At 44.1% G+C, this 22,889-nt stretch overlaps 1 protein-coding gene across 1 annotated transcript in view; it reads right to left on the bottom strand.

The window, feature by feature from the left end:
* Positions 1 to 22,889, bottom strand: part of SCUBE3 (signal peptide, CUB domain and EGF like domain containing 3) — a 47,345-nt gene that overhangs the window by 11,361 nt on the left and 13,095 nt on the right. The window contains exons 2-8 of the mRNA XM_044672103.1: positions 14,025 to 14,147; positions 13,647 to 13,772; positions 9,167 to 9,301; positions 7,381 to 7,506; positions 7,014 to 7,130; positions 4,277 to 4,324; positions 1,484 to 1,600 (exon numbers count right to left, since the gene is read on the bottom strand). Coding sequence (XP_044528038.1) covers positions 1,484 to 1,600; positions 4,277 to 4,324; positions 7,014 to 7,130; positions 7,381 to 7,506; positions 9,167 to 9,301; positions 13,647 to 13,772; positions 14,025 to 14,147 — 792 coding nt within the window. The remainder of the gene's footprint in view (positions 1 to 1,483; positions 1,601 to 4,276; positions 4,325 to 7,013; positions 7,131 to 7,380; positions 7,507 to 9,166; positions 9,302 to 13,646; positions 13,773 to 14,024; positions 14,148 to 22,889) is intronic.

The raw sequence follows: 22,889 nt of genomic DNA, 5'->3' as shown, positions 1-22,889 counted from the left end.
CTAGTAAAAGGGAGGATGAAGTTGAGAGAAGGAAGAGAACACATGCTGATGGGTCAGGGCTTTCAATTGGACTTTCTCCCTCATGCAACTGATTATTTGAGGGGTGGAGGGGAGGGGGAAGGAGAGACAGAAAATGGAGCAAATACTTCCCAAAATCCAAGGAGAAGAAGGCAGCAAAGATAATGCCACCAAAATGGGCAGAGAACATGCCTATGACATCAGGCATCAGGGTATAGTGAGGGCTTACACTGCTATCAGCCTCCCTCCCCTTTCCCTCCATCCTTCCTTTCCAGACTAGGAGTAAGCCAGTTATTATTGGCACAATTCCTTAATGAGGTATGTGTGTGTGTGTGTGTGTGAAGGAGATGGTGAAGAATGGAAAGAGGAGAGAGAGAAAAGAAGAGATGGGATTAGGAAGTGGGTAGAATGGAGACTAGAATCAAAGAACTAGAGATACACTCACTGTATTACTGAACCCCTTGGACTGAGTTGAGAAATGTGGATGGAAGAACTGGCACGATAAAAACATGTAGAATTAAGAAAAAATAAAGACTGACCTGGAAGTTGGGAGACCTGGGTTCTAGTCCTTAATTTACCACTAATGAGCTATGTGATCTTTGGCAAGTCAATTCAACTCTTTAGGACTTAGTCTTTTTTTACAATTTATAACTACATATCTATATATAATTTAAATGTTAGATTTAATTTAAATAAATCTAAATTATATATATGTATATATATGTGTGTGTGCTTGGGGGGGAAGTTATATATTTTGGGAGAAATATATACATATATATCTTTTTTTTTTTTAACCCTTACTTTCCATCTTAGAATCAATACTGTGTATTGGTTTTAAGGCAGAAGAGAAGTAAGGGCTAGGCAACGAGGGTTAAAGTGGTAAAGGCCAGGCAATGGGGGTTAAGTGACTTGTTCACTTAGGAAGTGTGTGAGGCCAAATCTGAACCCAGGACTTCTCATCCCTGGGCCTAGCTCTCAATCCACTGAGGCACCTAGCTGCCCTATCTTTTTTAATCAGCAAAAATCTGCCCTCAATCCCTACACCCCAATCTTCCTGCCTCCATTGAGAACCAAGACATGATTTCTTCATTTGAAAAATGAGAAGTTTTGAGAAAATGATCTCTTAAGTTCTCTTCTGGTTCTTAAATACAATAATTCTACAATGGGGTGATATAAAACTTGGGGGTAGTATGAGCAGGAGTATTTGCTAAGAATTCCTGACAGGTATGTTAAGAGAATTCATCCTTCCTTCTACTCTCCCTGCTCCCGAATGAGAGGTGAGTAGCCATTGCCAGTTGTAGGGCAGAGAGATATTTTCTACTCTTTGAAGTTAGAGGGTCTTCCCTGAGCAGAGGCAAGAGAGACTTGGTCCTAGTTGCTCTGGGTCCTGGGCACCATTCCTGAGAGGAGGGGACCTCCTGGTCTCTCCTCCTGCCTGTGTCCTCAGTCCAGGGGCTTGCCTTACCTTTGCAGGTCTTTCTGTCAGGCTGTAACATGAAGCCCACAGGGCAGCTGCAGTGGACACCAGTGGCCGCATCGTGGCACTTGCTGTCACAACCACCATTGTTGACTGCGCATGTCTCTGTTTTGGGGGGAAGTCGGGGAGGAAGGAAAAGAATGTTACCGACCACGAGGGGCCCCCCCACCTCAAGGTCAGCAGAGGCAAGCAAGGCCCAGAATGGGAGGCCTCGGCCCCCTTGGTGCCCTCACTCAGTCTTAGGCAGAGTCTTGAAGTCCAGGCTCCCATCCCCCCTTCTTTCCCCCTGCAAGTGCAGCCAAGCAGTCAGCTTCCCTGCCCCCAACTTGATTGAAACAAGGTGGACAGCAGCGAGGCAGGTACAAGCCAGAGCTGTCAAGCAGGAATGTGCTGAAGGGGGGTGGGGGTGGGTAGGAGGAGTTTAAAGGGGGGAAAAGTCAAGTAGGGGTGGAAGGAGCTAGAGTGGGTCTGTCTGTCAGCAACAGAGATGAGTAGATAGGGCTCCCCTTTCTTCCCATCCTCCATCCCCTTCTTATAAGAGGGGTGGGGGTGGGCTGGGAGAGACTTTACCCAAGGACATGGAGGAGGGGCAGGTCAGCCTGGGCCCAGTAGCCTCCAGTCCTCAGACCATAGAGGAATTCCCAGAGGTCACTGGGTCCAGGCTGAAAAGTACCTATTCATCTCTGGAGGAGACACCACAACCTCTCCTGGTTCAAGTACTTTCCACCCTGAGTATCGGAAAGTGCATCGCCTCTAGCCTAAAGCCTGCCCAGTTCGGGCCTATTTCCTTTTGTGTTGCCCAGGATGGAATCAGGCCAGATGCTCTTGAGCTCATAAAGGCATTTTTTCTCCTCATTTCATCAGCAAAAACATCTGTAGAGTTTGAGGGAAGATGGATATGGGAGAGAAATGGTGCAGAGGGGAGGGAATGTCTTGGGAATATGGGATAAAAGAGATGGAGAGTCAACAGAGCAAAGAGGCAATCGTTTGAGACCTAATAAAAACCATTACATTCAAGCTATGTTCCTTCTGTTGTCTCTTCCCTGACTCTACAGATTTTCCAGTCTCGGAAAGAATCCATATCTGAGGAAAGGGTTTAGAGCAGGGGTCAGCAACATATGGCTCTTTCTGCAGGAGCCATAAAGTCAATTTTTTTTCAGGTGCTGTTACAGAAATGTGCACTGTGAGCACTGTACGGCTCTCACGAAATTACATTTTAAAAAATGTGGCGTTTATGGCTCTCACGGCCAAAAAGGTTGCCGACCCCTGGTTTAGAGGGTTGAAGCTATTCCCCTTCTTTCCTGAGGTTTGAGCAAGAGGAAGGAGACTTAAACAGAAGAGGTTCAGATTAGATGGAAGGAAAATTGCCCATTTATTAGCTTGAGACTCTCCTTTAAAATAAAAAATCTTTAGGTTTTTGCTTTCTAGGAGTCCCTAATAAAGAATCTTGGGATTCCCAAAGAAGCAGCAGAAACTTAGAAACCAGGACGTGGATAAGATGAGCACTAGAATCTTCTGTCAGCTCGAGTAGTCTTTGACCCACAAGTTGAGGCCCTATTACTATAGGGAGCGGGACCAGGATTTAGGATATCCTGGGAATAACTCACTTCTGCCTTTCGACATGTCCCATCCCCTCCTTATACATAGGAGCTAGGACCGTACCAAAGGGATGGCATTTTATTCAAATGGGTCACAGTGCTTTATCCAGCTTATCTCCTTTCTCATCCTCCCTCCTAGATTCTAGAGTTTTGTTTTGCTTCAACTTGACTTTCCTAAAAGGGGATGTAGGATCTTAATGAGTTCAGAACTGCTTAGGTGTATCCTAGACTCAGACTCTCCCAGGTTTCTCCAGACCAATGTGGAGATTTTGAGAACGTTAGGATGGAACCCTGAAGTCTCCTCCCATCCCCAACTTTGATGTAGGAGCTACTAAGGTTCTGAAAGTGGGGCTAGGACTAGTAGAGCTCCAGGTGAGAGGAATAGGAACATTATCTCAGCCACCTTCTTGGGATCCTAAGGAGGAAGAGAAGCACTAGGGGCAGAAAGTAGATAACACTGGTAACAGAAAATGCCTCTCTCTAAAGGGGTCCTAGCAAGCAGAGCACTAGCTGCTGTAATTAGAGCAGGGCAGCCATTTCTAGGAGAGGAGGACAGGACAATTTAAGTCTCCAGTCGTCTGCTCTCCAGTTTACCGACCCATGGCTTCTTAAAAAAGCACTGGGGAAGAAAAAAAGGAGGGTAAAGGAAAAAAAAAAAAGAAAAAGAAAAAAACCCTGCGGGGTTTTAGAGGGCTAGGAGTTTGGAGGGTAGAACTAAGGGAATCAGGGGTCTGAGAAGCAAGCACCATTGGGAGAGGATGCCTTTGACTATCATCATCCCCATCCCTGGCTACATGGAGAAATATGCAGGGTGGAGCTGCTTGGACCTTTAGCTGTATAGAAAAGGATCAGAAGAGGCAGTTATGTCAGAAGGACAGTCAAGAACTCAAAGGAAAAATGGGTGAGGAAGACCTAGAGGCAGAAGGAGGAAGAAAAAACAGAAGCAGGGAAATGGAGAGCAAAGGAAATAGGAAGAATAAAGACAAGCAAGATTGACAAAGACTCTTTGGCCAGCTCTTGGGGGCCCAGGATTCTTGCCACCCTCCTTTCCCCTCAGTAGGGCTCATGGTGAGGCTGGGGGCAGGCCTGGTGGGGCATGCAGTTAGTGGGAGCCCCCAGCGGGTTAGCCCCTCCCTAAGCAAGCGAGCGAGCATGGGAGCACGGAGAGAGCAGATATATTTACCATTAGAAACGGCCTGGGGGGGGATGTGCTGCTCTAGCCGCCTTTCCCCTGTTTGACATTGTAAAAAAGCTGTTTAGATGCTGGGCAGGAGACACCTGGCCCTCTGGGCCCTAGCTCCTGCCCCGTGGACGGGAGCCAGCAGAGCCCCAAGTAACAAAGCCACTTTATTTCCAGAGCCCTCTTCCTTTCTGGCATCTTATTTTCCTCACTACACCACACAGGGGCTAGGATTACCTATCTTCTGTTATAGATGGGAAATGCAGGGTCCAGAGAGTTAGGCATTTACCTAAGGTCACACAGCATACTGATGGCAAAGATAATGACTAAACTCCAACTTTCTAGCCCCTAGTTGAATGCATTTTTCTTGCCTCTGAGACTAATTGTCTCAGTCTTTCTAAATAGACTAAAAGCTCTGTCATCCCCAAACATTCTTCAAAAGGCTCCTTCCACTAATAAACTTGGAATGGGGAGAATGTGAGAGCAAGAGAAAGACAGAAAATTAACTCTCTAGGGGAAGGGGAGAGGTGTTGGAAAAGGGACCCACTACAATTCAGGGAACAACCACATTCTCTGTTGGTTATGAGACAGGTTAAAAGAAAAGGATATGGAAGGGGCAGCTAGAGGGCTCAGTGGATAGAGAGCTAGGCCTGGAGATGGGAAGTCTTGGGTTCAAATTTGGCCTCAGACACTGCCTGGTTGTGTGCCCCTGGGCAAGTCACTTAACCTCAATTTCCTAGCCCTTATTTCTCTTCTGCCTTGGAATTGATACTTACTATTGATTCTAAGACAAAAGGTAAGGGTTAAAAAAAAAAGGATATAGGAGGTAGAAAGATAAACAGGCATCAATGTGGAGCATCCTTGATTAAAAAAAAAGTAATAAAAAAAATTTTAAAGCATGACCATGGGATATCCTAATAAAAAGAAACCAGGCAATTTCTCTACCAGTCTTAAGCCTAGTCCAGACTATGACCAAGAATCGTTCTGAGCTCTCTGACTTCGGAGGACTATAGGGAATAGGTGGGATGAGAGAAGAGAGCCCCAGAGAGTGTTGGGAAAAGAGAAAAAAATGAAAGAATCTGGAACAATCTAATCTGAAAAAGTGAAGACCCTACAAATACCCCCCAAAAAGGCCTTAATTAAAGATGAATACAAGGAGAGAAAACTTAGTAGGAGGGATTTAAACTTAAAATAAGGAAGACCCATGAGGGATGGTGGTGACTAAGGGAAGTTGTACACAAACACATGACAAACTTGGATATCTTTGAGTGCAAAAAGACCCTCTGTTCTTGTGGTCTGGGGGAAGGGGGAGCACAGCTTAGAGTGTAACGGTTGGATCTCTGGGGTGAGGGACTATTGACATTGAATGTTACACGAGGTGTGCATTATTAGGATGTGTAGGGGACCAATCAAAGACATTCCACCTTCTCCATTCTAGCTGTGTGATCTTGGGCAAAAACACTTAAGCCCCTGGAGCTTTTATTTCCTTATTATCTATATGAGTAATAATATTGGTTGCAGGGAAAATGCTTTGTAAACTTAAAAGCGCTATAGAAATGGGAGCTGTTATTAAGATTCCTGCCATTTTATTGCCTGTGGTGGCTGTTCTGAAATACCCATCAAAGAAAACAAGCTCTGTGGGAGAAGCCAAGAAGTGCAAAAAAGGGGTTTGGGGTTGACTGTAGTTCAGGGAACAACCACATACTCTTGTGTTTCTTTTGGCCACGCATAATAAGAGCTCCTGCATCGCTCAGGATTCGGACCCTGGCCAGACTTAGTCCAGCAGAGCCCTGTCGAACTGAACCGAAGGGCTCTCCAGGTTAAGGCCCTTTTTGGTCTCTCACCTCTCTGAAACACTGCCTTTTGCCACCTCCTTCCTTACCTCCCTGGGAAATTGATTTTTCTTCTTGTCTCTAAGAGGCATTAAATGCTTGGTGAACTGAATTGCTTGGGACTTAATTTGACCCTGTGACTTGAGAGACAGTGTGTAGGGCTGAAAAACTAAGGAAATGGGGTCAAGATACAGATAAGCAAAGACTAAGGAAGTAGAAGCCTGGGATTGGGGTAGGTGAGGGCCTAGAGCTTCTGAGGGAGAGAAAGGATATAAGGGCATAAGGGGAAAGCTGAGAGGGAATACCATTCAAGTTAGGAAGGAAAAGAGGAGAGAAAGTGGCTGTGATGGGGAGGTGCCTGAAAGAGAGCAAAAGGAGACAAGAACATGATATAGAAGAGAAGGGAAAGGTCCTTAGAGCCAGGAGAATCCCAACCTCTTCCAGGTCCTGCTTCCTACAGCTGAGAAAGGTATCTGACTGCCTCATCCCATTTCTTCCACCATTTAGGTGTGCAAAGAGGATTATGCCAAGTCATGTTAAATTCCGTCAGTCACTGTCAGAGATTGGATAAACCAAAGAGTCTTTTCAGGGGCAAACAGCTTCATTTCTACAGTTCTTCCCTCCATCCTTACCCCTTCCAGCAAAGTTGTCTCCTTCCCTCTCTTCTTTCATCTCAGAGCAGTTGAGGTTTCTAATGTCTCTTATGCCAGGGCTAGCAGTGGCCTGGATCCAGGGCTCCATGTTGAGCTAGGACCCTCCATGTACCCCCCAACCCCCACAATAGCATCTGTCCCCAGGATGCCCATTTGGTGTAAATGTAATTATTTGGGCTCCTCCCTACCCCTGCTTCACTTTTACCCAGTGCCCATTTGCCAGTTTCCATGTCTTTCCCTTAGAGATTTACCCACCAATGCATGTCTTTCCATCAGTGTGTAGCACAAACTTGACATGGCATCCACACTTGGGTCCTTGTTCTGTGTCATCACATGTATGCTGACAGCCACCATTGCCGTAGTTACATGTCACTATAAGTCAGGGGAGAGGTGAACAATGAAGTGCTAAGTGATTAAGTTCTCCCTAGTTACTACCCCTAAATTAAGAACACTGACCCAGCTTGTTCAGTGGTTTCTTTTCAGAGTCCTCTGGTCCTTTCCTTCCCCATATTTCTTTCCTCCACCACTCTCTTTCCAACCATGCCCCACCCCCTCCTGCCCTCTAAGCCCTTCTCTCCATTACTTATACTTTTCTCTTCCTTTCTCCAGCACCCCAACTTACATTTGCAGTCTCGCTGGTTCTTGGTAAGTTCGAAACCTGGGCGGCATTCACAGGCAATACCACCCTTGGGTGTTTCACGGCATATATGGGCACAGCCATGGTTCTTGTTCATGCAGTTCATTCCTTCTAAAGAGGAAGAAGAATATACCAGCCGTGCAGCCTCTGGGCACAGGGAGTCGGGGAACTGCTTGGAGAATGGGGCTTGGTGAGCCGGAAGGTCCTAACCTCTCTCCAACCTTATCTTAGAGGGAAGTAGCTAACCCTGGATCTGAGAAGCCTTTCTTTGTTCTTAGTACACTTCCATGGATACCGACGTGCCACTCTATGCCAGGTACCAGTTGGCACAATAAACCTAGATCAGGCATCCATTCATTCAAAGTATATAGTGTTGCCTATTTATGCTTCCTCCTAGGGAGTCTCAGTCTGCCGAGCCTTCCATTCTAGGAAATGCCTTCTAAGCACCCATCTATGGATTTATGCACAGCAGGATACAGAAAATTATAGGAAAGTGTCCCTGTCTTCAGGGAGATGACATACGTATGAAAAGTGAGCTAACACCATAAGGACAAGTATATAATGTAGCAAATGGATGGGACAGAAAGTAAATGCCATCAGATATGAGGACACTAGAAGATATACTACACAACTCCTCTTGTCCTTCATTACTTACATGGGAGGCAGCCACTCTTCAGATAGCAGTTAAGGCATCTGTAGTTGGGGAGGTTTTAGCTCCCTTCAGTGGGTAGTGACATGAGCCCCATAGGGCCAAAGCATCCCATCCCCTCTGCTCTGCATCTGATTCCACAGCCTCCATCCCAAACCAAAACATGGAAGGTCTTTAGGTATTTTCAGCACAAAGGGCTGAATGTTGAACCCCCTGCCATGGCAAGCCCAGGTGTTTAGAGTTTTACCCTACTTAGATACATATGGCATACTGCCCACAAATCCCATTTACCACAAACTTATCTCAACCCAATATTTATTCTCAAATCTATGCTTGAATAAGCTTCTCATACTCACCCTACCCTCACATTGACTCCGGTCCTACAATTAAAACACACTGAGCCTATGCTCATCCTAACCCTACACTGCTAAGCAGCTAGGTGCCTCAGTGGATTGAACTCTGGGCCTGGAGTCAGCCTCAGACACTTACTAGATGTTTGACCCTGGGCAATTCATTTTACTTCTGTTTGTCTCCATCTACATCTATAAAATGAGGATAAAGTAGAAACTATCTCCCAGAGTTGTTGTAAGATCTAATGAAACTGTAAAGCCCTCAGTGCAGTGCCTGTTATATGGTGTGCCCTATATAAATGTTAGCTATTATTATCATGATGATGATGATTACATCGACCTTTACCCCTCCTCTATACCAATCTCTAGCCCTATGCTGACTTCTAGCCTTGAGATTACACTGAACATTCATTTATCCCAACCCTTCCCCAACATTAATTTTATACTGACTCCTCAGCTCAAAGTGGAACTATTCTCATTATTTGTCTCTCTGTATTTCTTTCTCTGTCTCTGTATCTCTCTCTGTCTGTCTGTCTGTCTCTGCTTCTCTCCTCCCAGCTGCAACAAGATTCTAACTTCTCTTGTAACCTACAGGGACCCTGTGGAACTAAGTCTTCATGGGATCCCTGGGCACAGTGAAGCAATTATAGGGGATTCCACTGAGTCATGTGGATGAGATAGCAAACGATAAGAAGGGTCTAGAGGTAACAGAAATAAGGGCTTAACCAGGGTCAGGAAAGGAAGTGATTATTCTCCAAACTGGGGTACTGACCTTCTGGCCGCTGGATACAGGTATGCTGGTTGTCGCTGAGGAAGAAGCCATCTCGACAGAGGCACTCATAACTGCCCATCATGTTGACACAGCTCTGCTGACAGCCTCCATTGCCCTCAGCACATTCATCCACATCTGCAGATAAAAAAAAGGTTAAGGGGGGGGGCAGTTAGGTAGCACAATGGATAGAGTACCAGGCTTTGAGTTGGGTGGACCTGGGTTCAAATCTGGCCTCAGACACTCCCTAGCTGTATAACTCTGGGCAAGTCATTTAACCCCAATTGCTTAGTCCTTACCACTCTTCTGCCTTAGAATCAAGAAGGTAAGGGCTTAAAAAAACCCAAACTTAAGGAAGCATTAGGGACCATCCAGGACCTGGGGAAGTGAAGCAGGGGACAGTAAGTAACCCAGACAGTAGCCCCTGAGTGTGGAAGGGTACGACAGCTTAACAATCCCTTCCCACCTCCTCTCCATCCCTCTCCTGTACCTCGGGGGCCCTGGGAAGAAAGAATCATAGGAGAAGGGGCTGTAAGGGGCTTTGGTGATCACTTAGTCCAGCCTTCTCATTTTACAGAGGAGAAAAATGAGGCCCAGTGGAGAGTGACACAGACATGACAACAAGCAGCAGAATTTGACTCTAAATACAGTGCCTTTCCCAATACACTATGATGTGTTATCTTTAGTAACTGGAGCAAGTCTTCTCCCCCTCCCCCCACTCCAATTCAGCACACACCATTGCCTCCTGGGCTTAGCATGGAAATATAAACCAGAAGGGCAAAGCTCAGGGTCAGGGAAGTGGAGAGAGGGAGTCTGGTGATGGGTCCCACATAGGTGCTATGCCCAGACCTGGAAGAGTAAGCTGAAAAAGGAGTTAATGAAATAGGGATCTCAAGAGATAGAGAAGGGGTTATGATGCTTATAAGAAGCATAAAATAAAATAAATTAGAAAAAAAGAATTTAGTGAGGGTCCTATGCCTGTGAAATCAGAGCTGAGGGAGGGGAAAGGCAGACCAAGTTTCCAGGCTCTTTGTGGGGAAGTGTCCATTTCTCTGGACAGGCCAAAGGCCCCAATATTCTCTCTTCCTCTCTTCCCTTTCCCACCATCCTCTCCCTTCCCCCCACCCCCAGCCTGGGCTTACTGCCACACTCCCCAGACTCTCCTATTTTGGTTTAACAAAACAAAGTGTAGCAGTCTGGGAGGGAGGGATGGAGGATGATAGTGGAGCAGCCAGGCCACACCCTGGGCTCTGAGGGACTGAGAGAGGGCAGAGGGGTTCACCCCAAACTTATACCCTCACACCTCTGAGTCAAGCTTTCTTGATGTTCTACACCCCAGCTTCCAGGCTCTTTCAAACCCTCTCAGCCCCTTTAGTACATCTCCTGAACCCTGCTCACCAGGGCATTCCAAACAACATTGTGGGTCCCTCTTTGTTCAGCCGGACCCAAGGGGTAAAGACAGTCCCTTTGAGAGCCTTGGATGCACCCCCTTCCCCTCTGCTGACCCTTACTATCCCAGAGCATCTCTGCTATATACAGTGGGCATTAGCAGAGGAGGCTGACCTCTATCCCAACCATTCTTAGGCTTGAGATTCACTTATAGGAAAAAAAATTCAGGAGACTTTTCCTCTCTTCCTATCCTCATGTCTGTCCACCTCAGTCCCTGTTCAGGTTTTCATATTCAGCCCTTTCCCACCCTTTTTTCTTTTTCCTTTCCTTTTTTCTCTGTCTTTGACTCTGCTCCAGTTTTAGTTCCGACTACCTCCATTCACTCCTATTGTTCAGGGCTCAGCCTTATTTCTTCATAGGACAATTAGGCCCCCAGGGAGTTGAGATGTGGCAAAAGAACTCTGGAGCCCCAGATGGCCAGCCCTCCAGGCAGCTTTTCTGTCTGACTTGTGTTGCTTTTAGAGTTTCTCATCCACTGTTGCCCATATCCGAATGCCAGAAGCTCTGTAGCATAAGGATAAGAGTTATCATAGTAATGAAAGAGTAGTCCAGGGTATGAACCCTGGTCAGCCTGGGATCTAGGGCTGTGTGGCTGAGGTGAAGGCATGGAGTCATGAAGGTGAAGGCATGAAGGTACAGGATAAATACAGAGAGTAGGGCAGAACTAGGGCCAAGCAGTCTTTTTTGTTGTTTTTTAAACTTCCATCTTGGAATCAATATCTTGATTCCAAGGCAGAAAAGTGGTAAGTTCTGGGCAATGGAGGTTATGTGACTTGCCCACAGTCACACAGCTAGGAAGTGTCTGAGGCTGTATTTAAACCCAGGACCTCCTATCTCTAGTTCTGGCTTTCAATCCACTGAGCCATCTAGTTGCCCTCAAAGCCTATGAGTCTTGGCTTATACACTTAGTTCCAGAGCAAGAAGGCTCTCCTTAGCTGATGATCTTAAGGAAGTAGTCAATTTGGGAAGGTTAGAGATCAAGTGAAGTAGATCTTGGACCAGTATGCTGTTATGGATTCAGATCCTCCTCTTTACTCTTCCCTTTATGATCCTGTGATTTCTTCTCTTTCTTTGGCCCTGGGATTAGCAATAAATTGGGAGCATCAAGGTGGTGCATTGGATAGAGTATGGGACATGAAATTTGGAGAGACTCAAATTCACATCCTGTCTCAGATTCTTATTAGCTGTGAGACCCTCAGCAAATCACTTAGCCCTAGCATCTTTATCTGTAAAATGGAGATAATAATAGCACCTACCTCAAATGGTAATTGTGAGGATCACCTGTGATGGCATATGTAAATGCCTATGGAAGCCTTAAAGCCCTTTATCAGTGATGGTGAACCTATGACACGAGTGCCAAAGATGGTATGCAGAGCACTCTTTGTAGGCACTCAGCTGTACCCCCCCAAGAGTTTGTTACTAGAAAGGCAGAGGGACTCTGATGGAGCTACTCCCCCTCCCCTGCCAAATGACATTTTTTTCACATGCTCTGCCCCTCTGCCTTAGCAGCCCAATGGGAGTGCACAGGGGGTAAGATGGGTGGCTCACAGGTGGCAGAGCTGGAGGGGAGCAGAGTGATTAGGCCACTCCTCTCCCCCTCTTTATACTTTCTGAGGGCATTCCTCACTTTACCCACTTCTCTGCCCAGTAGCCCAATGGGAGAGCTTTCTCCCTCTCCTGTGTGAGGTAAAGAGGGGGGACAGGGCATACCTGGCACTTGGTGGAGGGGCAAGACACTCAGTCTGGGGGTGGGGGTGGGGGTTTGGCATTCCATCTCTAAAAGGTTCATCATCACTGCCCTATATAAATGGTAGAGCCAATAATATTGGGTTCCATCACAAATCCTTTCCTTCTCCTAGTTTTTACCCCTAAGAAGAATCTGGGCAAAGACTACTTTCTTGTTCTGCCTTTTCATTCCCATACAATTTCCCTACCAAATATCCTAGATCTGCTCAGACCAAGACCTGAAGTTCAGGGTCTTTAGGGACTTCTTTTTTTTCTTTCCTTTTAAAATATTTTTCCATGCTTACATATTTTGTTTTCTCTCCCTCCCCTCTTCCCTCCCTATTCTCAGATATAATAAGCAATTCCATTGGGTAATACAAATTTATCACTTATATCAATTTCCATATTATTTGTTTTTGCAATAAAGCATTCTTTTAAAACCAAAGTCCCAAATCATATATCCAGTTAATCAAATGATAAGTCATTTGTTTTTCTTCTCTGTTTCTACTCCCACAGTTCTTTCTCTCCATGTGGATAGCATTCTTTCTCATAAGTCCCTTGGGATTGTCTTGTATTAGCAAAGCCAATTACATTGTATTGTTCCACAATGTTTCATTTTCTGTGTATAATGTTCTCTTGGTTCTGTTCATTTCACTCTGCATCAGTTCCTGGAGGTTCTTCCAGTTCATATAGAAATCTTCCACTTTAGGGACTTCTAATTTCTGAACACTAAGCACTAGAGCTCTATGAACAGCCCTTGGCTAAGGGGTGCTAGTCCTCTTATTCTCTTCTCCATTTGCCCTCCTCTTCTCATAGAGAGACAAGCAGAGCAGAATGGGGCAGGATCAGAAATGAGGAGACAAGGGAACCTCTGTGTGTATGTATATTTTGTATGGACTTCCTTGAAGTTGGATGAAAGGAAGAACCTCTGTGTGTGTGTGAATTATTCTGTGTAGACTTCCCTTGAAGGTGGTTCTTCCCTTGATAGTGTTCTTTGGCACCAGCTGAATGAAAGTGGCATATACCCCACTTCTAGATCTATCTCAAAGCACCTAAATTCAAAATATTTTTCATCATTGCCCCTAGAATTTTTCCCATCCATGTGCAGGATGAATTCCTCTTTTGGGGATGTTTCTAATTAGAGAATAACCATTTCCTGCTTGTTTCAGAAGTCGGGTACTCCAGGCTCTTAGGTATAGATATTAATCCTGGCAGGTAGCCCTGAAGAACGAAATTTTACTGTCCCACCACCCTACCTAAGAAATGTTTGTGATCTCCCTCCCTCCTTCTATCAAGTCCCCTTGCTCACCCAAACAATTATGTCCATCGTGTGCCAGGTGGAAGCCATCATAGCAGGTGCATCGGTAGTTACCAGGGATGTTAACACACTCATGTACACAACCAGCATTGTCATCTCTCTCACATTCATCCACATCTATGAGAGAATGAAAGGCTAAGACAGTGATCAGTCCCCCCCACCCATCCACCCACCAAGTCCACCAACAACCATTCAAATCTTCCTGGGTTCCCTCTCTTCCCACCTAAGGGCTGGAATCCAAGGATAGAAGTTCTCATACTAGGAGATTCTCTTTCATTCTCTTTCCCCTCTAAGTTGAGGGCTGGTCATGACTTGCCAGATCTTTTTGGCTGACTGTCTCCTCTAGGCTCCTCTTCTCCCCAGCCTCACCTTTGCAGTGCTTGCCATCTCCACTGTAGCCAGACTTGCAGATGCACTTATAGGAACGAGGTGTGTTCTGGCAAATGGCATCAATGTGGCAATTGTCAGTGCCCTCCACACATTCATCCACATCTGTTAGGGGAGAGGGGATAAAGATCAAGTGGGATCTCTGCCAGCATCCTCCCAAAGGAGTATCCTCAGTGCAGACTCCCCTGGGCTGGGTACCTCTTATGTTCAGAACATAGGCAGTGGATGTTTCAGAGGCTGTACACTCCTTTATAAGTCCTTAGATCCCACTAGGGCCAGACTTGATAGAAATCCAGAGAACAGAGTGATTTCAGGGGCTCAGGAAATTCTCCTGACCCAAGAGTATCTCTTTCATCTGGTCAAAGAAGCCTAAAATTTCACAGTTAGAACTTTGTTCCTTTGGCTTAAGACTTTTTCTATGGTTAAAAAGTGAATATTCCTAGTGTAGAAAACACTGAGCTATCTACATTTTAGTATGGATGAACTTACTATATCCTTTCCTGAGAGAAAGTTTTAATAGGGAGAATGAATGCCATTAATAAGGTGGCTAATAGGAGCTTGTATCAGTGATTTGAAAACTGACAGTTATCCCCAATTCCAGGTCCCCACAGTTGCCCTAAGGTAGCTAGATGGTGCAGTGGATAGAGTTCTGGGCCTAGAGTTAGGAAGATTCATCTTACTGAGTTCAAATCTAGCCTCAGATACTTACTAGCTGTGTGACCCTGGGCAAACCATGTAACCCTGTTTGCCTCAGTTTCCTCATCTGGAGAAGGAAATGGTAAACCACTCCAGTATCTTTGTCAAGAACACCTCCCCCCCCCCCAAATGGAATCATGCAGAGTTGAACACAACTGAAATGACTGGACAACAGAAGAATTGGTTTGTAGATCCCTAGCACAGTCCAGAGAAGGTAAAATGCCCTAATGGAGGGGACATTCCAAGCTCTTCAGAGGTTTGTAAAGCTCTCAGCTAGGAGACCAGAGTGTGGGTTTAAAATAAAGACTTCTAAAAAAGAACAGCCCCTATCAGGCTATGTCTGAAATCTCCAACCATTCATTACTTCAAGGGCCCACTTAGGAGAGGAGAGAAACTTTTGGGAGTACCAAATGGGAGCTGGAGATTATAGTCTCTGCAGGAAAAGGACATGAAGATGGCGTGGGGAAAGGTTTTCACATATCCTGCCCTAAACCATCTTTTCGTGTTTCTCCTCTTTCACTTCTACCCATCCCAACTCTTTTTAGTCCCTTACCTGGTTTATTGAATGAATCTGGGAGTTATTTGCTCCTCTATCTACTTCTTTCCCCCACTTCTCTTTCAGCATCAGTCATGGTAGTCAGGCTTCAGTTTTAATGAACATTTATTAAGCTTGCTGCTTCAACCCAGGGAGTCCCTACTCCAGCTCAGGATGGGAAAAAAACTGATGAGAATGGGAAAGAAGGCCATGAGGGACTGAGTACCATGCACAGTGCTTTGCACACATAGTAGACATTTATTAAATCGAATTGATTTTTCCAAAGCAAAGAAGCAGAATGGAAAATTAGGATCAATGGTCAGGACTGTCACAGAGATGGTAGAGAAAAGAGCAATGGCTTTGGAGTCAGAAACTTGGGGTTTAATCCTGGTTCTGGGTGGCCAAGTGGCTCAGAGGATAAAGTGCTGGGCCTAAAGACAGGAAGGCTTATCTTCTTGAGTTCAAATCCAGCCTCAGACACTTCCTAGCTATGTGACTCTGGATAAATCCCTTCATCCCATTTGCCTCAGTTTCCTCATTTATTAAATTATCTGGAGAAGGAAATGACAAAACCATTCCAGTCAAAATGGGGTCACAAAGAGTCAGACATGACTGGAATGACTGAGCAATGAATATCTTGCCATTTACTAGTTTTGTGATTCTGGGCAAATGACTTCACTAACTTGGAAGCTGAATTTCCTCATCTGTGAGGTGGGGATAAAACTAACATTTTCTCATAGGACTGCTGTGAGGATCAATAGATAAAATGTACTTATTTACCCTTGGAAACCTTATAGCACTACATAAATGTCAGTTCTTATTACTCTATGAGTTAATAGTTTCCTCTTTCTCCCTCCTTGCAACTTAAATCTGTAGCTTCTTATTGCTCCTGAAGTCAAATCCAGCCCCTTCAGTCTAGCCTTCAGTTATCCCTTGGCTCCTAACTTCAAAATTTCATGGACCCCTTTTCTAATGAATTCCTTCCTTGGATTCCGCTTTCATGGGATCATGAATTTTGGGAGATTAGCCCATGAGGGCTGTTTTTTTTTCTATATCAGCCTTTGAAAGAATATGGAAATATGATGTGTCTAATGTCAGGTCTTTTGTGTATGCTTGTTTTTTCAAATTAACCTCTGTTATTGTGCTGTTAGGTAATGCCTACATGTTTCCCTATTACTCCATTGGGTTCTTTTTCCTTAGACCATTTCACATTACATTTATAATGTTTACCCTTTTACTTTCATCATTTCCATGTAAAAAATATTGAATTGATAAAAGATTGTTTTGTGAATGTTTAAAATGAAATATTTTGAATAAAATCATTTTAAAATATAGAAAACATTTTAATTTAAAGCTGGAAGAGACCTTGGGATTCATTAGGTTCAACTCCTTTATTTTTCAGATGAGGAATAAGTACATGCTCAGGGAGACAGAGCTAGTAAGTGTTTGAGTCAGGATTTGAATTGAGCTTTCCTTGATTCCAAGACTTTCCCTTAAAATACTTGCCCTTTTGGCTAAATTTGTCATTCCCTCTGCCTTCATCTCCTGCTCTGTCCCTGGCACACCACTTGTCTTATTTTTATTTATTTTTATTTTTTTATCCCTTACCTTCTGCCTTAGAACCAACACTTGTATTGGTTCTAAGGCAGAAGAGTGGTAAGGGCTAGGCAATGGGGGTCAAGTGACTTGCCCAGGGTCACAAGGCTAGACACTTGTCTGAGACCAGAGTTGAACCCAGGACTTCCTGTCTCTGGGCCTGTCTGTCAATCCACTGAGCCACTTAGTTGCCCCCTACTTGTCTGTTTTGAGCCTTTATAGTATTCCCCATCCTGAAATGTCTCTCTGCTAGTCTTTGCATTTCTGTTCTTTCTTCATAGTTTGGCTCAAAACAGTGGCTACTTAGAAGCAGCTAGTGGCACAAGGAGTAGTTGGGTTTGGAACTAGGAAAGATTTGAGGTCAAATCTGGTCTCAGACATTTACTAGCTGTGTAATCCTAGGCAAGCCACTTAACCTCTGTTTGCCTCAGTTTTCTCAACTGTAACTTGAGTATAATAATAGCACTTTGCAGAATTGTTGTGAGGATCAAATGAGAAGACATTTGTAAAAAGCACTCAGCTCAGTGCCTGGAACATAGTAGGTGCTTCCAAAACTAATATAGTCTTCTCAGATTAACCCCAGATATCCTGGGGCTTAATTATCCATTTTCTCTATGCTACCTCAACGTTCCTCAACATAGATTCACCTGACACACTCTCATTTGTACTTAATGAAATTTTGCTTTTTAAATCTCATGATGCCTTAGTTTTGCCAAATTTGCAATACTAGTTGCCCTCCCCTCCCCATATCACCCCTCATTGGTCCTAAGCAAAACTAGAAATAAGGTGAAGTTCATCTTTGGTTTCCCCTTTTTCTTTAACTCAGACCTTCTGCCCAGCAAACAGAATTAGGTGACTTGCCCAGGATCACATGGCTAAGGAAGTGTTTGAGGTCACATTTGAACCCAGGACCAACTCTGGGCTTGGCTCTCAATCAACTGTGCCACCTGGCTGCCCCTCATCTTTGGCTCTTGAAGAAGAAGCTTCTCCTAGTGGCTCCAACACCCCAGGCCCCCCACAGCCTGTCCCAAGCCCTTATGCTTCTTCCTTAAAATCCTTCCCATCCCCACCTCTAATAAATGTCTCCCTTGGGCCTCCCCCTTAGATACCTACTTTGTTTTTGTACTTTTCAAATGCATTTATCATGTAATATTACGAATTACAGTTAAATGTCCTTGTGTCTTATCTCCTTACTAGACTGAGGGTTCAATGGGAGCAAGAGCTCTCCCAGCACCAAGAACTACTCTTTGAACGCAGAAAGCACTCAAATATTTATTGAGTTGAATTTGACTTATGGTGGGTGGTTTGTGGCAATTTCATACTTTTTTAGAATTTAGAATTCAAGGATACCTTATTGTAGTACCACCTTTGAGAGAGATACGTCCCACCTAGCACACAGTAAGTGCCTCTGTTTTTGTTTAACCCCATAGTAGGAATTCCAAATGAGGTAAGAGAAGGATATAGTAGCATTGTATCCCCTATAGGAGATATTTGGAGATGAGGTGCCTTTTAATGTCCCTCAGATCACACCATTAAGCAGCTGCCTTTTTGGTCTGTTTGTAAGTCAGCTTCGGTCGCCAGTGTTCCTGATATGGGTGCTAAAAACACACTGAGTAACAGACTGGTCTCCCTCCTTGCTAATTCAGAGGCAGCCTCAGCAAGTATTTGAAGGGAAAGTCTTGGAATCAAGGAAAGCTCAATTCAAATCCTGACTCAAACATTGCTGTATGTCTCTACCCCTTCCTCCCACACCATCCTCATTAGACCATGTATGCAGGGGATTAATCTTTGTATCCCTGTCTGTTCCCATCACCAGTACATGTGCTGGTAGTAGACATTCAATGTCTCTTGAAATGAACTGTATTACTCCCGTACCTGCTCGCTGCAGAGAATTCTACTTATAGTTGTGAAACCACTGAGCTCAGAATCTATAGGTAAAAGATGATATTACCACTCTCTTGTCTAGACTCTCTCTGTTTGGATAGTCAGAGCCAAATTTTCCTCTCTGGGAATCCCCTCTCTATCCTCCCCTTCTGCAACTATCCCCCACACCCCGGCCCCAAGTGCTAAAACATTCGAGATAATTCCATCCCTGCCAAGCTGAAGTTGGGCCAGAAAGAGAAGAGGGAGGGAAGATCCAGTCAAGCTCATGGGTTTTGGTGGGGTGGGGTGGGGGTTTGTAGGGGATAATGGGGAAGGATTGGCACCTAAATCTGTCCCCAAAGGGCCCTAAGGGCCACCAAACAAGCTGAAAGTGACAACTTCAGAGGTTCTGTGTTTTTTCCAGTTTGATTTCCATCACTCAGCTCAGGCTCCAGAATGTAAATAAATCATTTGCCTAAATAAGGGAAAGAGCTCCTGGGGTGGCATTTTGTAGGTTCCTTCTTGACATTCAGTCAGTCATACTCTCCAGGAAGAAGTCCTGCCTTGTATTATAAATTGAAGCTGAAAGCCATCCAGGCCAAGGATCTCCTAAGCACTCTACCAAGGGGGTGTTCCTATCCTTCCATCAATCTGTCAGCCAGCAACCATTTATTAAACATCTATTCTATGCCTTGGCACTGGGGTAAATACTGGTGAAATAACTCCTATCAAAGAGTTTATATTCTATAAGGGGAAATACATATATGCACATATACAAAATTTGTACAAAGAAATAAGATAAAAAATTTTTAAGGGGGTGGTACTTGTAGCTGGGAAGATCAAGAAAGGTCTCTTAGGGGGCAGCTAGGTAGTTTAGTGGATTGAGAGCTAGGCCTGGAGATGGGAGATTCTGGGTTCAAATCTGGCCTTAGACACTTCCTCTTTGACCCTGGGCAAGTTACTTAACTCCCATTGCCTAATCTTTATTGCTCTTCTGCCTTGGAATCAATATACAGTATTGATTCCAAAATGAAAGGTAAAGGTTTAAAAAACCAACCAAACAAATAAACAAACAAAGGTCTATTATACAGGAGATGATGCTTTAACTGAGCTTTGAGGGAAGTTAGAATGTCTGAGAAGTAAAGATGAGGAGGCAGCATATGGGGGTGCAGCCTGAGTTAAGGCATGGGGATAAGACAGCTTGTATTGAGGAAGCAGGAAGACCATTCCTAAAATTTAGAAAGACAGTAATGTAGAATAAGTTTGAAAACTTAGGCTGGATCCATGTTGTGAGTGTTACATATGAAACAGAGGATTTCTGTTTGATTTTAGAGAAGGATTTCTTAACCTAGGATCCATGAGCTTGCCTGCCTTCCTTCCTTGCTTGCTTCTTTCCTCTCTTTCTTCCTGTATTTCAGTATAAATGGTTTCTTTTGCAGTCCAATGTATTTCATTTTATTCCTTTAAAAATATTTTGAGATGGGGTCATAAGCTTCATCATACATCCTATGGAATCACAAGACAAGAGAGATTAAATGCCATTCCCACCTCCCTTCCAAAGGTAATAGAATGTCCCAATATCTCCTCCTCTTTTATCCTGGTTAGTCATTCTAAGGTATTGGATAGTCTAGGAGGAAGGACCCCAAGGAGTCTGCCCACCTTACTAGAATAAGCCCAGATTTCTTTATCATTTTGAGTATCTCTGAGTTTGGAGCTTTCACTATTGATGCCAAGGCAAGACACATTTAAACCTCCCAGCCTTACTTTTATTGGTAGACCTAATGCTAGAACAGAAGCCCACTGGATGGAGCAGTTTCTTCTCCACTCATTCTAGGGCTTTCCTAGAATGACTTCACCATTTCCAATTGCCAAATTTGGGGTCCTAGGGAAGAACTGAAATGTTAATGGATCCCTGGGCCCAAGCACAACTAGGTCAGAGGGGCAAGGAGATGGGCTTTGAAGTCAAGGATCTAGTGGGAACTGCTTGGCCTCTGGTCCCTAGCCACAGGGTTAAGAAAAATTCACTGTCTACCGGTAGTTTCCCAGCTCCTCCTTCCAGATTAAGAAGCAAGGGACTCTTTAAATGTCTTGTCAGTTCCTCTCAGCCTTCCCAAATTTGATCCTTCTTTCAAGGTTCAACTTAAATCTAACCATTACTGTCAATCATTGTCACCAAGGAGTAGGTGTTTACTATGTGTCAGGGGCTTGCAACCTGAAGACAAAAATTAAATGACCCTTGACTTTGAGGAGTTTCTATTCCACCAGTGAGACAACATGTACACAAAGAAGTAGATACAAAATATATACAAAGTATATGCAAATACATATATGGTATATACATGAAACATGAATATGTGAAATATATGTACTGCATATATATAAAGAGGTTTTCTTGTTCGGTTGTTTCAGTTGTGTCTGCCACTTTGTGACTCCATTTGGGATTTTCTTGGCAAAGATACTGGAGAAGTTTGCCGTTTCCTTTTCCACCTCATTTTATAGATGAGTAAACTGAGGCAAACAAGGTCAAGTGACTTACCCAGGATCACACAGCCAGTAAGTGTCTGAGGTCAAATTTGAACTCAGAAGAGTCTTCCTGACTTCAGGCCTGGCACTCAATCTATGGCACCACCTAGCTGCCCTTGTGTCCCTTAGTGTTCAAGTACTAGTGAGTCAGCCATATATCAGCATTTGTTAAAGGAAGAAAAGGAGTTAAGTGAGGGGAGCTCAGGGAGCATGGACTCTAGCAATCATGTGCCTACTTTAGCTGGCTGGGCTTCGCTTTTATTCTAGCAGCTGACAGCTTCTTACTGATGTTGTGTTATTGCTGACTTTAATTATTTGATTTTTTTTCAGTTATGATTTGGAGAATTCTAATGATGCCCAAAGAGCATTCTTGGATCTGGCTCTAAGGGATAGAACATTGGGTAGTTAGTCTACCAGTTGGGTCTAGTGAGAACTTTCCTTCTGCATTCTTTACTGCCCAGCCTGGTAGACTCCACCTTCATGATGAGGATCTGGGAACAATGAAAGATACTCTACCAAAAATGTCTCTGCCATCAGAGGCCACAGTGCCTGAACTCCCCAAATGGGACCAGTTATTTGAGTCGAGGTGCTGTCATCACCAGCAGTACCCTTCAAGTGCAGGTGCCTCTGAGAGGGTCAGCACATTTTTAAGCCTTTCTCACTTACTATCCCTATAATGTGAATCAGTTTATCAGTCAATCAGCAATCATTCATTAAGAATCTACCATGCTTTGCAATTTTTCACTGAAGTTTATTTGGGTTTTTGCTTTATATTATTATTTTCTTACAAAAATGAATGATATGGAAATGTTTTGCATGGTAATATAAATATAATTCAGATCTCAAATTGCTTGCTAGCTCTAGGACGGGGGGAGGGAGGAAGACAATTTGGAGCATATAGAAAACTTATGTGGAAATTTGTTATTATGTGTAATTAGTAAAAATAAAATATTTGCTAAAAAAAAGATTCTACCATGCTTTAGGCACTATACTAGGAATTAAAAGTAAAAATTCAAAGGGAGATAATTCTTGAGGCATCGAGGTGGCTCAGATGATTGAAAGCCAGGCCTAGAGATGGTGGGGAGGGCCTGGGTTCAAAGTAGGCCTTGGACATTTCTTAACTCTGTGACCCTGGGCAAGTCATTTAACCCCCATTGCCTAGCCCTTACCACTCTTCTGCCTTGGAACCAATAACTTGGAACCAATAAAGTAGAAATAAGGTAAGGATTTTAAAAAAAGAAAAAGAAAGAGAGCTAATTTCTGAACTCAAAGACTTTACTTCCTATTGGAGAGAATAAAATCTATTTGTAAACATGTAATCAAAGGATCTATACAAAATATTGAAAGTGATATGAGGGCAATAACTTGGGGAACCAGAAAGAAATAACATTTGTGTTTTTTTAATCACAGAGCTTTCCAATGAGACAGTGAGGCACAGGGCAGGTAAGTTTTATTGACATCAGGCAGAAGGTCCTACCTGGTGAAGACTAGCCTGAGTGAAGCCCTCGGTGGGTTATCCAGGGCATCATGAGAGCACTGCATACCTGAAGCTGGCATAGGGTGTGCAATATGAGAGAGAAGAAGACTGAGGAAAGGAGAGTTGAGAAAGAACCAAAAGCCTTCATCCATTTCAC

The sequence above is a fragment of the Gracilinanus agilis genome, chromosome 4 (assembly GCF_016433145.1).
Source record: "Gracilinanus agilis isolate LMUSP501 chromosome 4, AgileGrace, whole genome shotgun sequence".
In the NCBI taxonomy this organism is placed as follows: domain Eukaryota; kingdom Metazoa; phylum Chordata; class Mammalia; order Didelphimorphia; family Didelphidae; genus Gracilinanus; species Gracilinanus agilis.
Note: the sequence above shows the minus strand (reverse complement) of the source record. Positions and strands in the feature narration are given on the sequence as shown.